General features: G+C 49.7%; 1 protein-coding gene and 1 pseudogene across 1 annotated transcript in view; one reads left to right on the top strand and one right to left on the bottom strand.

Moving 5' to 3' along the window:
• Window positions 1–8,703, bottom strand: part of LOC117094238 (SH3 domain and tetratricopeptide repeat-containing protein 1-like) — a 409,070-nt gene extending 400,367 nt beyond the window's left edge. The window contains 3 exon segments of the mRNA XM_033229423.1: window positions 909–2,895; window positions 4,635–4,676; window positions 7,825–8,703. Of these exon segments, the coding sequence (XP_033085314.1) occupies window positions 909–2,895; window positions 4,635–4,676; window positions 7,825–7,969 (2,174 nt within the window). The 5' untranslated portion in view covers window positions 7,970–8,703.
• LOC117095273 overlaps window positions 1–13,458 on the top strand; it is a 1,129,150-nt pseudogene that overhangs the window by 706,759 nt on the left and 408,933 nt on the right.

Here is a 13,458-nt window from a genome sequence, read left to right on the forward strand (position 1 = left end):
GGGCAGATTTGGCCACAGCCCCTGTGGCTCTGGTCCAGGGCACAGGAGGCACCTCTGAGTGGTCTCACTGTGCCATGACAAAGCGCTGCAAGGCAGAGGGGCCTCAACAGTATCCCTTGTCTCAGCCATTTCCCTGGACTCAACTTCCTCATCTATTCTCTGCAGTCTAGATTTCGGACAGCCCTGCCCACCTACTGTCCGTTTACTGCTCAGTGTGCAGTGACTGTTCGACAGCACTCCATGGCTCCCCAGTGCTCTTGGGAAAAGGCCAAGCCACAGCCTGAGGCCCCAGGCCCTGCTTAGCTCTCCAGAAAAGCTTCTCACCATCCAGCACCCAACCCACCCACTCCCAACTCTGCACCTCCCTGTATAAGCCCTGCTCACTCACCCCTGCTCACACCCCACTCATCCCCGCTCACACTCCCGCTCACTCGCCCCACTCACTCACCCCCGCTCACAACCCACTCATCCCCGCTCACTCAGCCCCACTTGCTCACCCCTGGGCCTTCACACAGGCTACACCGCCAGCCCTTCCCCCACCACCAGCCCCTCATCCACACTTATTACTTGACTAAATCCTCTCAACCCTCTGGTCCCAGACTAAAGAGGCTTCCCTAACCCGGGGCCAAGCGCTGCCCGGCCATCACGCCACTCACCCTTTTGTGGCTTCTCTAGCCTGAAGCTCACGTTCCCACGCTCAGCACCTGCTTCCTGAGGACCCCACAAGCTCCATTTGTGGGTGGGGCCTGGCAGACTCTGCACGAGCTGCTTTTGCATGAACTGCTCTGTGGCTTTGGGCAATCACCCGCCCCATGTCCTCTGTGAAGTGGGATGACAGGTGCGCAGGTCTGCCGAGATACCAAGCATATAACATGGACACAAGAACTGGCGTTCAGGGCCTGGCTCATGGAGGGGCCCCAAGTCCCAGCTCAGCAGAGCCTGCCTTGATCCCAGGGTTATGGCCAGGGATTCCCAGCATGCAGGACTTTCCGTGCTCAAGGCAGGATGGTCCCTGAGCAAACCGGAAAGAGCTGGCTGCCCCAGTAGGGCACAGAGGGCCTGGCCCTGCATGGGAACCGCCTGTCTCCAGGGCGCTTGTCAACATCTGCTGCTGGCCATGACTCAGCACTTTCGATGGTGGAAAAACCACCACTTGTTTCCGAATCACAAACCCCAAGTGTGCCCTGACCCGAGTGGCCCCAGAAGGCGCACAAGAGGAACTGGGGCACTCACTCTCCACGTGGTCCATCTCCATGGTGACCAGAAGGGCCCACTCACAGTAGCCCTTGCACTGCTGGGCCGGGCCCTGGCGGGTGCAGAGGTGACCCAGCTGCAGGAGTACGTGGGTGAAGTCCCGGCCACACTCCAAACAGGGAAGCCTCGAGAACAGACGCACGGCCTCCAGGAGGTAGTGCTGGGCCAGGCTGCTGGCGCCCGCGTGCAGGCACAGGGTCCCGAAGTTGGCCAGCACCACTGCCTGGTTCCTCCACTGGCCCAGGTCCCAAACCACCCACAGGGCGCAGTAGTAGCCCTCGGCTGCCTGCCTCATCCGGCCCGTCCTCTTCAGAGCCACAGCCACCATGTTATCAATCACACCTTCCTGGTGCTCGCTAGCCACCACTGCATCCTGGACAGACTGCAGGATGTTCAAGGCCACCAGGCTCTGCCCATGAAGCACGTGCAGCCAGGCCAGGGCCACCAGGGGGTCCACGATGGCAAAGACTCCGGCAACAGCACTGGCTTCCACCGCCTGCGTCATGAAGGTGATGGCCGGACCGTGGTAGCCATGGTGGCTGTACAGCTGGGCCAGGCTGTTGTGGAGAAGGCCACGCAGAGCCTGGCCTGTGCCCGGGGTTAGGGAGGCCAGCACTCGCCTGAGGTAGTGGGAAGTCTGGGTGGGGAGACTGTGGGGCTGGAGGGTGTTCTGGAGCACCAGGTTCACGCTCCTCAGCGAGCCGGCCAGCGAGTCCTGTGTCCTCAATGAGGCCACCTTGACACAGCTCAGCACCAGGTGGGGCAGGCACTTGCGGCTGTAGATGTCAGCCAGGAGCAGGGAACAGTCTGAGAGCCACGCAGCGTCTGGGGCTCCCGAGTCCCTGTGCAAAAGCAACAGCTGCTCTAGGAAGGACAGGGCCTCCTCGGGCTGCTTGAGGTGCACGTGGTGCCTGGCCAGCAGGAAGCAGGCCCGGGCCTCGGCCTGCAGGCTCTGGCCACCCAACGCCCACTGCAGCGCTAGCTGCAGGAGCTCCCCGTCTGCCTCGGTGCTGCAGATGTGGCCGGGCGTCCCCGGGAGCAGGGCCATGGCTTTGGGAACCACCTGTGTACAGTTCTCCAGGTTCTGCTTCTGGTAAATGCTGGTCAGGTTGGCGTACACAGACACCACCTGGAACAGGTCCCTGAAGCTGCCCTCCAGGGTCCCCAGTGTTTCCTCAAAGTACACCCGGGCCTGGGACAGCTTGAGCCTCCTGCAGCACAGCCGCCCCAGGAGGAAGAAGAGCCTGGCCAGGGCGATGAGGAGGCCAGCTTTCTTGGCCGCCCCTCGGGCCTGTGCCAGGCGCCCAGTCAGCTCCTCCTTGTCGCTAAAGCTGCAGAACATGCCGCTCAGCCATGGCAGTGCCACGTTGTACAGGCCACGGAAGCTGGCCTTGTATCCGGAGGTGTTTAGGAACAGCAGCCGTGAGCTCAGGGCCTCTGGATCCTCCCAGTCGTCTTCAGCTTCCAAGCAGAAGGAGGGCTCCTCGGGGTCCTGCAAGCTCACGTTGCTGGATGCCGCACAGAGACCCCAGGACGCTGGCTCCTGGGGGCAGCCTGGGCAGGCCTTGCATTGTTCCAGAACATTCCTCACCTTCGGAAGGGTCTCCTGTGGCTCCAGGCCCAGGCAAGGTGGAGGTATTTCTGCAAGTCACAAAAACACCTAGACAGATTAGAGTCCAGCAGTGAGTCCTTGGTCCACTGGGGGCAGGGTCCCCGCATCCCCGCCCTCTGTGTCCCTGGCGCAGCTTGCCATGAGCCCTTGAGAATTGTGTGCAATGCAAACCCGGGGCCTGGAGCACGTAGGAACTCTGGCACTATAGGGACAGAGAGAACACGCGGGCCCGTGGCCCGACTCTCCTACGAAATCACCCTCCTGTCCTGCTTTGTCACCCACCTGACAGCCTGGTTTGAGGAGACTATGTCAGCTCAGTGATCCCTCAGAGATGCCTTTCCCTTTCGAAAGAATTAAAGCCTTCTAAGTGGACCCATGTGTATGCAGCATCACAACTACAAATGTAACTTCTGTCACCATATGGGCCCCCGGTGGGGTACCGGAATCCATCACATCCTCAACAGCCAATCAGAGCTATTGATCAGCTCAAAAGCTGCTATGCAAAATTGGTAAAGCCACCGACGGCACAGGACAGGGGTGTTGCACCCGGGTACCAAGCTCCGTGCAGGGAAACGGACAATCCCTGCAGGAAGGATGGGAGAGCTTCCAGGCCCCTGTGGCCACCTTCACCTTGGATGGTCTGAAAACCTGAAGCCCACAGTTCCTAAAGGGTTCACAAAGGCCAGCCTGCTCCAGCAGTCCACTGGCGCCTGCTGACTTTGGTGGATTCCTAGCCAAAGCCCCCTCCCAGAGGTGAGCAAACCAGCGCATTTCCTGTTGGAAAACCTGGGATGAAAAGAGGCATTACAGGGAAGGAAAAAACTAGATTGAAACAGACTCTCTTTTTCAAGCTCACATGTAAAAACTATTTTCAATACAAACTGTCTCCTTATTCATCTGTAAAGCCTTGGAATTAAAAAATTCATAAATACGATTTAGAGGCAAATGTCTGACTTGACTTCACTAGATTAGCTAAAAAATCTCCCCCACCCGGCAGAGGCACACAGCCCCTCCCAGCCACTACCCTGGCCTCTGGGGCAGCTGGAGAGCCACGTGCCTTTGCTCCAGGGACTTTGGCAGAGGGTGGAACCACCCCCTCCCCGAGGCTAAACCTACTACAGCCTTCCCTCCCCCACTGGCTTCCTGGGCCTCCTCTGGGACCTTCTGCCTGCATCCAAAATGTACTGGGATGGATCCCATTCCCAGGGAACTTCCAAGGGCCCTTGGTGCGTCCACATCACCAGGCTGTCCACATGAGGACCCTGTGTGAGGGGAAGAGACAGAGCCCCAGAGCGGAGACGGGAGGGCCTCCCTGAATCAGCCCCTCAGGAAAAAGCAGACCCTTCAGGGACCTCAGTTGAGGCCCCTGCAACCTAAGGCTCTGAATTCTGCTACCCGCCGAGGGCAGTGTGGCCTCCCATCTCTGAGGCAGAGCACAGGGCGAGCTGCAGCCTCTCCAGGTCATGAGAAAGGAACCCACAGCTCCATGTGGGCCCCAGCAGTGGAAAGGATGTCCCATCTCGGTCGGGGACCAGGCGGGTGCCAGCATGTTCATTGGAAGAAGTGTGGGACCCCACAGCCTCCAGTGTCAGAGTAGATGAGAGGTTCAGGCCCACCTCAGTCAACGTCCCCCAAGCCCCCAGCCCGCACCACAGAGGGGTGACAGCCGCATCCAATGCCCACCGTACTCAGCTCTGTCACCTCCCCCGGCGTTACCCCAAGGCCCAGCTCATAACCAGAGGAAGCCTGAGCCACCTGCAAAACCCACCTTGTTCCTGCGGCTGCTCAGTCTCAGCTTCCTCTACTGAGTCTGGCAAGAGAGAAAAGAGAAGCAATGAACACCCCCAGCCAGCACCTCTGGTCCTATGTCAGGTTGAGCTGGGTGTCGGTGTTGCAGGGTGAGAGCATTGCAGGGGGCAGGGGTTGAAAGTCATATCATCCTCTTCCCTCCTGGATCATGGGAACAACATCACTGGGGGGTGTACACTTTCTGCGATATTGGGAGTAACATCGTCTTCTGTGCCTTGGAATATTAACGACAATATCATGGGGGGGCGTGTACATCTTCTGCAATATTGGAATAATATCCCCCCTCCCCCTGCATACTAGGAAAGATATCACAGAGTGGGTGTTCACCTCCTGCGATATGGGGATTAATACCATCTTCTCCCCTTCCGGATACCGGGAAGAGTATCACATGGGGGTGTACAGTGTCTGCGATACTGGGAGTAATATCAACCTCTCAGCCTTGGAATATTAAGAAGAATATCACAGGGTGGATGTTCACCCCCTGCCATATTGGGAGTAATATCAGCCTCTCCTCTCCATGGATATTAGGAACAATATCCCAGGCTGGATGTATGCCTCCTGCTCTATGGGGAGTCATATCCTTTCCAGGATCCTCATAACAGTATCACAGGGCGGGTGAACACAGCCTGCGATACTGGAACTATTATCATCCTCTCCTCCTCTGGATACTCGGAACCATATCACAGAAGAGCTGTACCCTCCCTGCGATATTGGGAGTAATATCATACACTTTTTCCGTGAATATTAGGAGCAATATCACCGGGTGGCTGTCTGTTCATTGCTATGTTGGGAGTCATGTCATATTCTACCCCCTGGATATTAGGATCAGTGTCACAGCGTGAGTGTACACCTACTGCGATATTAAAACTAAGATCAGGTCCTCTGTCCCTGGATATTAGGAACAACATCACAGGTAGGTGTACACCCCTTGCGGTATTGGCAGCAATAATATGATTAATTAGTAAACATCAATGATCGATTTTAATAATTATCAGGCTGGTCTCGAACTCTTGACCTCAGGTGATCTGCCTGCCTCAGCCTCCCAAAGTGCTGGAATTACAGGCGTGAGCCACCGTGTCCGGCCAACACTTCTTAACATCTCCTTTTGGACCTCCAATTTAGCATGCCCAAAACGCACTTTTGATTCCCCGTGCTATAACCCACTCCTCCCATAGTCTTCCCCATCCCAATAACAGCATCTCTCATCTTCCAGTTACTCAGTCCAAAATCCTTGACATCATCCTTAAAACTTATTTTTCTCTCTCTTGTCATCCAACCCATTTAAACTCTCCTTTCAAAATATATGCCAGACCTAACCACTTCTCATCTTCCTCATCATTTCCAACCAGGTCCAGCCCTCATCATAGCACTATGGATTACTGCAAAAGCCTCCCAATCGCCAGGCACAGTGGCTCATGCCTGTAATCCCAAGCACTTTGGTAGGCCAAGGCAGGTGGATCATCAGACGTCAGGAGTTCAAGACCAGCCTGGCCAACGTGGTGAAACCCTTCTACTAAAAATACAAAAAATTAGCCGAGCATGGTGGTGGGCACCTGTAATCCCAGCTATTCAGGAGGCTGAAGCAGGAGAATCACTTGAACTCAGAAGGCAGAGGTTAGAGTGAGGTGAGATTGTGCCGTTGCACTGCAGCCTGGGTGACAAGAGCGAAACTCCATCTCAGAAGGTTAAAAAAGAAAAAGCCTCCAAACCCACCTCTCTCCTTCCGCCTTTCACCCAGCCCTGCATTCTACCTTCCACTCTCAAACATTTCAGAAAAAAAAAAAAAATTATATCTACAGAGAGAGAAAAAGAAAGTACAAATGGGGTGAAATGTTTGGAGAACCTGAGGGAAGACCATACGGGAATTCTCTGTACTATTTTTGCAACTTTTCCGTAAGTCTGGATTATTTTGAATTCAAGAGTTAAAGAAGAAAAAAAAAACCAAAAAACTATCTCCCTTTGTGAATCCATCCTGTCTTTCCCCTGGCAACTTAAGGATGCTCTCAACTAAGCACATCTATTTTTTCATGAACCCTAAAAGAACCCTTGCCTAGTTTTGACTTTCTGTGCTTGGCAGAAGTGTGTGTGTGTGTGTGTGTATGTATGTATGTATTTCTTTTTTTTTTTTTTTTTTTTTTTTTGAGACGGAGTCTCGCTCTGTCACCCAGGCTGGAGTGCAGTGGCCGGATCTCAGCTCACTGCAAGCTCCGCCTCCCGGGATTATGCCATTCTCCTGCCTCAGCCTCCCGAGTAGCTGGGACTACAGGCGCCCGCCACCTCGCCTGGCTAGTTTTTTTTTTTTTTATATATATTTTTTAGTAGAGACGGGGTTTCACCGGGTTAGCCAGGATGGTCTCGATCTCCTGACCTTGTGATCCGCCCATCTCAGCCTCCCAAAGTGCTGGGATTACAGGCTTGAGCCACCGCGCCCGGCCGTATGTATTTCATATATATGTATGTGTATATATATGTATGTGTGTGTTGTGTGTATATATAGAGAGGGAGAAATATATATGTGTGTATATATATAAATATATATTGTATATTTACAATGGTTATATATATATATATGTGTGTGTGTACATATATTACATACCCCATAGCCTGTCCTTAACCAGTTCTAAACTTAGTGGGAAAAATACATACCTAAGCAGAGAATTTCAAAATAATATGATGAATATTTTGATACAGGAATGTGTTACTATGGAGCACGCTGCTAAGACACAAAACCTCCTAGATGGGACAATGAATGAACGAAGTTTTGCACCTAGAGGCACCCCCTCTGATATCCCCTCAAACGTTTATAGTTATATGCATTTGCTTTCCCCAGGACCCCCGTTTCATAAGGGTTAGTTCTAGAGCCTAGCAAGTTCCTACTACAGCTGGCACACATGCCATTCAAGAAACAGTGGCGGAGTGAATGACGAGTTAAGAACCGTTTGTCAGCCAGTGCTCAGTAATACAACATGCACTGGTATGCAAATTATATTTTTGTTGAAAGCAAAGGCAGGATCACAAATTACCTTTCCAGAGAAAGCAAACCTCAAAAGCTTCTTTACCTACTAAAGCACATTATAAGAAGCTCCCCTTATATCAAAGAAAACCTCCTCATTCGTTATCAATGGCATGTAAACCTAATAAGCCTTCACCTCTGATGACATCTCTTCCATCCCCAGGGCTAGATAAAGGAGGTTCCGGAAACCCTGGTAGTTGTGAAGGGGGCTCCCAGCTCTGACAGTCTTGAACCCTGCGGGCGCGGAGGTCACACAGCAGAAGAACCGAGGGAAGCATCATCAGGCTTCGAATATGTTTGAACCAGAGACGGCAAATAGGCTGCAGCCAACTGAAAACACCAGAGATTCATGGTGGCCACCTGAGAGGTTGTGCTCTTAAAAAACAAAAATTAAAATTAAAATTAAAAAATTAAAAAAGGAAGGGGTCAAGAATCCATCAGGTCTGACTGAGACGTGTATCAGTGACTAACACCCCATATGGCAAAAGTACTCCGGTGCGCTTTGGGTACTCACAGCTTCAGCAGTATTCAAAGGCGGGTGCTTCCCTAAGACTAAGCCATGGGAATAGCCCCAGCAACACTGCCAGGAGAAACGTCTAACACGGATTCGGCTAGAAATACAGTTGTCTTTAACAAATTAACACTGAATAAATCCTGACTTATTAGAGCCTGCGAGAATGACATTCTCAATGATAACGGTTATCACTACAATCTCCAAACATCTGCGATCTTGCAAGGAGGAACTGTGACAGCGCAGGCCACGTGTCCAGAATGCTTCCCAGACTGCCTGTTACAGAATAAAAGAAATGAAACCCCCCTAAGAATGTCTTCACTCACATTTAGCCAGTTGTTCCTTTGTGTGCATCTCTGTGCTAAAATGGCCATTCTTCCCCACAGCCTGAAGTCATATGCTCAAATAAATGAGACTCACATGAAGCCAGAAACGTGCAGATGCGAGGAAACCAACACAACCAAAATGGGCTGGAGAGTGTGGCCAGGAGGATGGTACTTCCCAGGAAGCAATTACCTCATCTCTGCCCATGAAGCAGGAAGTTGTCACTGTCCCCCAGGCCCACGCCAGCCACTCAAAGTAAGTTCTCACCAAACTACCTCCAACAATCAACATAAATACACCACACGATTGGCTTCTGAAAGGACACCTCACAACCAACAAGAAACTATAAGCACAACTTTGAAAAAGTGTGCAACTGAAAACCTTGGAAAGGGATAAACACTGCCACATTTTGACTCAAATATTGTTAGGTGGTAGCACCGCAATAATTCACTGAAACAAAAGAATGAATGAGGAATATGTTTATACAGGAATCAGAGGAAGCATGACTAATCCTTTAAAGAAATAGGTCAAGAAACTGCTAGGTTCAAATCCTACCATGAGACACTCTCAGGGCCTTAGGCAAATTCACTTCTCTTGGTCCTGTTTCTAGGTTCATCAAAAACCAGCTTTGGACTAGGGAATCTGTTGCTTCCCAAAGCCTTCCTTCTGTGACTCCAGCCAGATTTTAGGACTGCTCTCCCACTTGGTATATGAAAGCACTTTCTTTTTTTTTTTTTTTTTTTTTTTTTGAGGCGGAGTCTCGCTCTGTCGCCCGGACTGGAGTGCAGTGGCCGGATCTCAGCTCACTGCAAGCTCCGCCTCCCGGGTTTACGCCATTCTCCTGCCTCAGCCTCCCGAGTAGCTGGGACTACAGGCGCCCGCCGCCTCGCCCGGCTAGTTTTTGTATTTTTAGTAGAGACGGGGTTTCACTGTGTTAGCCAGGATGGTCTCGATCTCCTGACCTCGTGATCCGCCCGTCTCGGCCTCCCAAAGTGCTGGGATTACAGGCTTGAGCCACCGCGCCCGACCATGAAAGCACTTTCTATGTATATTAGCAAGAGTACATTTCTGTGTTGAATGAGGTTTGGGACCTACTCTATGAGGAAGAATATCATCATGTAGCTTTAAGCATGACGACAAGGTGCACTCTAGATAAGGATAACACACAAGATGTGCCCATACACCTGTGCGTGCCTGGCAGGGAGATGGGGAAGTCCCATTTAATGAAGCCGGGGTGCCTGTTGCACCTGAACATTCTCAGTCCACGTCAAGTTCACAACGTCCTTCTGACATCAAATCACAGGTATCCCATACTTTTCCATACTTTCTACCCAAGATTAAAATATGCAGAGCAACGTGATAAAGACGCCCCATCCCCAGCATGTTGGCTCTCATTCTGTAAAATTCCATACTTGAGGTGCAAAATGATCACCGGGCTGCAGCGGCAAGCAAGACTGGGCTCTGTGGGGACAGCAGGCCCTGCAGCAGCCACCACTCCTGTCGCCACAGTCTGATGCAGCTGCAGAGAAGGTGTGGCTGAGGCCATTCATTTTGTGAGAGAGCCTCACAGGAGGGAAAAGGTAGGGAAGATAGGGAAGAGAGCAATGTCAGGCCTCTGAGCCCAATCCAAGCCACCGCATCCCCTGTGACTTGAAGGTATACACCCAGATGGCCTGAAGTAACTGAAGAATCACAAAAGAAGTGCAAATGCCCTGTCCCGCCTTAACTGATGACATTCCATCACAAAAGAAGTGAAAATGGCCGGTCCTTGCCTTAAGGGATGATAGTATCTTGTGAAATTCCTTTTCCTGGCTCATCCTGGCTCAAAAACTCCCCCACTGAGCACCTTGTGACCTCCACTCCTGCCCGCCAGAGAACAACCCCCCTTTGACTGTAATTTTCCTTTACCTACCCAAACTCTATAAAGCAGCCCCACCTTTATCTCTCTTCGCTGACTCTCTTTTCGGACTCAGCCCACCTGCGCCCAGGTGATTAAAAAGCTTTATTGCTGACACAAAGCCTATTTGGTGGTCTCTTCACAGGGACGTGCATGACAGGCAGGTGCAGAGCCAGGAAAGGACCTGTGATGAGAACAGAAAAGAATGCGCCTCCCTGTAGGAACACTCGGATTTTATGACAATGTGGGCAGGGGGCTGAACTGCGTGCCTGAGAACATTCCTCCAAGTTCTTTTGCTGATTTTCTAAATACTGGTGTAAAATCTTAACTCAGACAAAATTTTTTTTTAAATCGCTTCAATCAACATCTTTGTCTGGTGCTCAGCATCAAGCCTACATGATCATCTAGAAAACCAACTTGATCATCTGCATGAAAACCAAACTGTGAGCTGTACTGACCCGGGCCTCACCCATGTTGCAGGCATGTACAACACAGGTGCCCAGTGGTATCATCAGGCAGAACTACGAATGTGCTTTCCATCGTTTTCATACAATGATTCCAGAACCGCTATCCACACAGCTCCACTTCTCACACATACGATGTGCTTCAGGGATTACACAGCATTTTCACCACGCCCCTCATCCGCCCCTCCCAGCAGGCTTGTGTGATCCCATGAGTATACTTCCTCATACTGAGGTTTGAAACCAAATCTTTCCCAAGAACATCCAGCTAGTGTTAGAACCAGGATATGAGGGCTTCTGATTCCAGAACCAGTATTTGTACCACTATTCCACATGGGCCCCTCCAGGGATTTCTGCCTGATCTTAAAATGCAGACAGCAAATTCATCTCTCTACAGTCCTGGGGTTCCCTATAGACAAGAAGTAAAACTTCTAACAGAAACCTTAGACTTATTTGGAAGGCTACCTGGGATATTTAAGTTAGTTTGTTCATGTTTTGGAAAGATTGTTCCAATGGCAATGCGGGGCATGAAGTGTAGAAAGGATTCCATGATGAGACAGAGAAACAATTCGGTGGCCCTTACAACAGTTCAAATGAGGCATGAGGCACAACCAGAAAGGACAGAGGGAAAATGCATTGGAAAGAAATGCAAAATGAAGTCCACTCAGACCCAGGAGGGAGAAAAGGGGATTAAGGATGATGGTGGTTTCTCGTTTGAAAGACGGATGAACAAGGATGTCATGAACTACTGCAGAGTGGTATCTGGGGCCTGAGTGCGCCAGTTTGTTTAACCATTCACCTGCTGAGCAGTCTCCGGGCTGTTTCCAGTTTCTGGCCTTTATAAATAATGCTGCTATGAACAGATACATAAAGGCTTTTGTGTGAACATGTCTTCATTTCTCTGGGATAACTGACCATGAATCTGAGTGCTGCATCCTATGGCATTTGCACGTTTAGTTTTTTAAGAAACTGTCAAGCTGTTTTCCAGAATGGCTGTACCATCTTCCATTCCCACCAGCCAAGTGTGAGTGATCCTGTTTCCCCGCATCCTCACCAGCACTGGTCTTGTTACTACTTTTTATTTTAGGCATTCTGATAGGTGTATAGTGACGTGGCTTTAGTGTGCATTTTTTCTGAAGGCTCATGATGTTGAACATCTTTTCATGTGCTTGTATGTTATCTGAAATGTCTCTTCAGGTCTTTTATTCATTTTCAAAGTAGATGATTTGGTTTCATTGCTGAATTTAGATAGTTCTTGATATATTATAGATATGAGTCCTTTATCAGACATGTGATTTGCAAATAGTTTCTCCCAGTCTCCAGCTCCTCTCTTCATCTTTATTTTCCATTTTCCATTTTAGCCCATGATCCATTTTGAGTAAATTTTTGTACGAGGTATGAGGTTTAGATCAGAGTTCAGGTTTTTTTCCTATGAATAATCAGGTAGCCAGTAACTTTTTTTAAGAGACAAGGTCTCACTCTGTCACCCAGGCTGGAATGTAATGACAAGATCAGAGCTCACTGCAGCCTCAACTCCTGGGCTCAAGTTATCCTCCTGCCTCAGCCTCCTGGAGTAGCTGGGACCACAGGCAGGTGTCACCATGACCAGTTGATTTTTTTAGTTTTTGTAGAGACAGGATCTTGTACTATGTTACCCAGGCTGGTGGGGAACTCCTAGGCTAAAGTCATCATCCCACTTATATGGGGCCAGGCAGTGGCACATGCCTGCAATCACAGCACTTTGGGAGGATGAAGCAGGAGAATCACTTGAACCCAGGAATTCCAGACCAGCCTGAGCAACAAAGGGAGGTCCTGTCTCTGCAAAAAATTTTAAACGTTAGTTGGGCATGGTGTTGTACACCTGTGGTCCCAGCTACTTGGGAGGCTGAAGTGTGAGGATCTCTCGAGCCTACGAGGCTGAGGCTGCAGTGATCCATGATTGCACCACTACACTCCAGCCTGGGAGAAAATGAGACCCTGTCTCCAAAAAAAAAAAAAGAAAAAAAATGGTAGAGCATCATCCATATTAAAGACAGGTATTGTCTTTTTGAAAATTTAATTACAGTTATATAATGGACATGTAAAATGTCCAGTTTGAAAGTTTGCAAAATATATAACTCTAAGTATTCTTACCTTAAAATTCTGATTCCTACCTAAGATATCGCATACTGTTTACATAAGTATCACAATGCCTGGACAACAACTAAAAATGTGTACGAGGGAGAAAAATGAGCATGTATGCCTATTAATTAAGGTATATTTCCCTCTTATTACATAAAAAAGTCATCACGGCAAACCCCTATGACTGTATCTAAAGCAAGTCTACAGTTTTACCTCTGTGTGTTATAAAATGCAAGGCTAAAATTCAAATACTAAACATTTCCTGAAGCCAAGGATAGTTTACTTAAAATAAATGCCTAGGGTCTCTATCAAAAATATGAAAAAGTTAGCTACTTCATAGCCATTCCAATCTAAGTTCAGCTTTTTCTTTTTCTGACACATAATTGTGTACCATACATATGTATGGAGTACACATAGTGATGTTATAATACATGTAATGTATGTGATCAGCGAAAT

This window comes from Trachypithecus francoisi, unplaced genomic scaffold, assembly GCF_009764315.1.
Source record: "Trachypithecus francoisi isolate TF-2019V2 unplaced genomic scaffold, Tfra_2.0 Lachesis_group13, whole genome shotgun sequence".
NCBI classification, from domain to species: Eukaryota; Metazoa; Chordata; class Mammalia; order Primates; family Cercopithecidae; genus Trachypithecus; species Trachypithecus francoisi.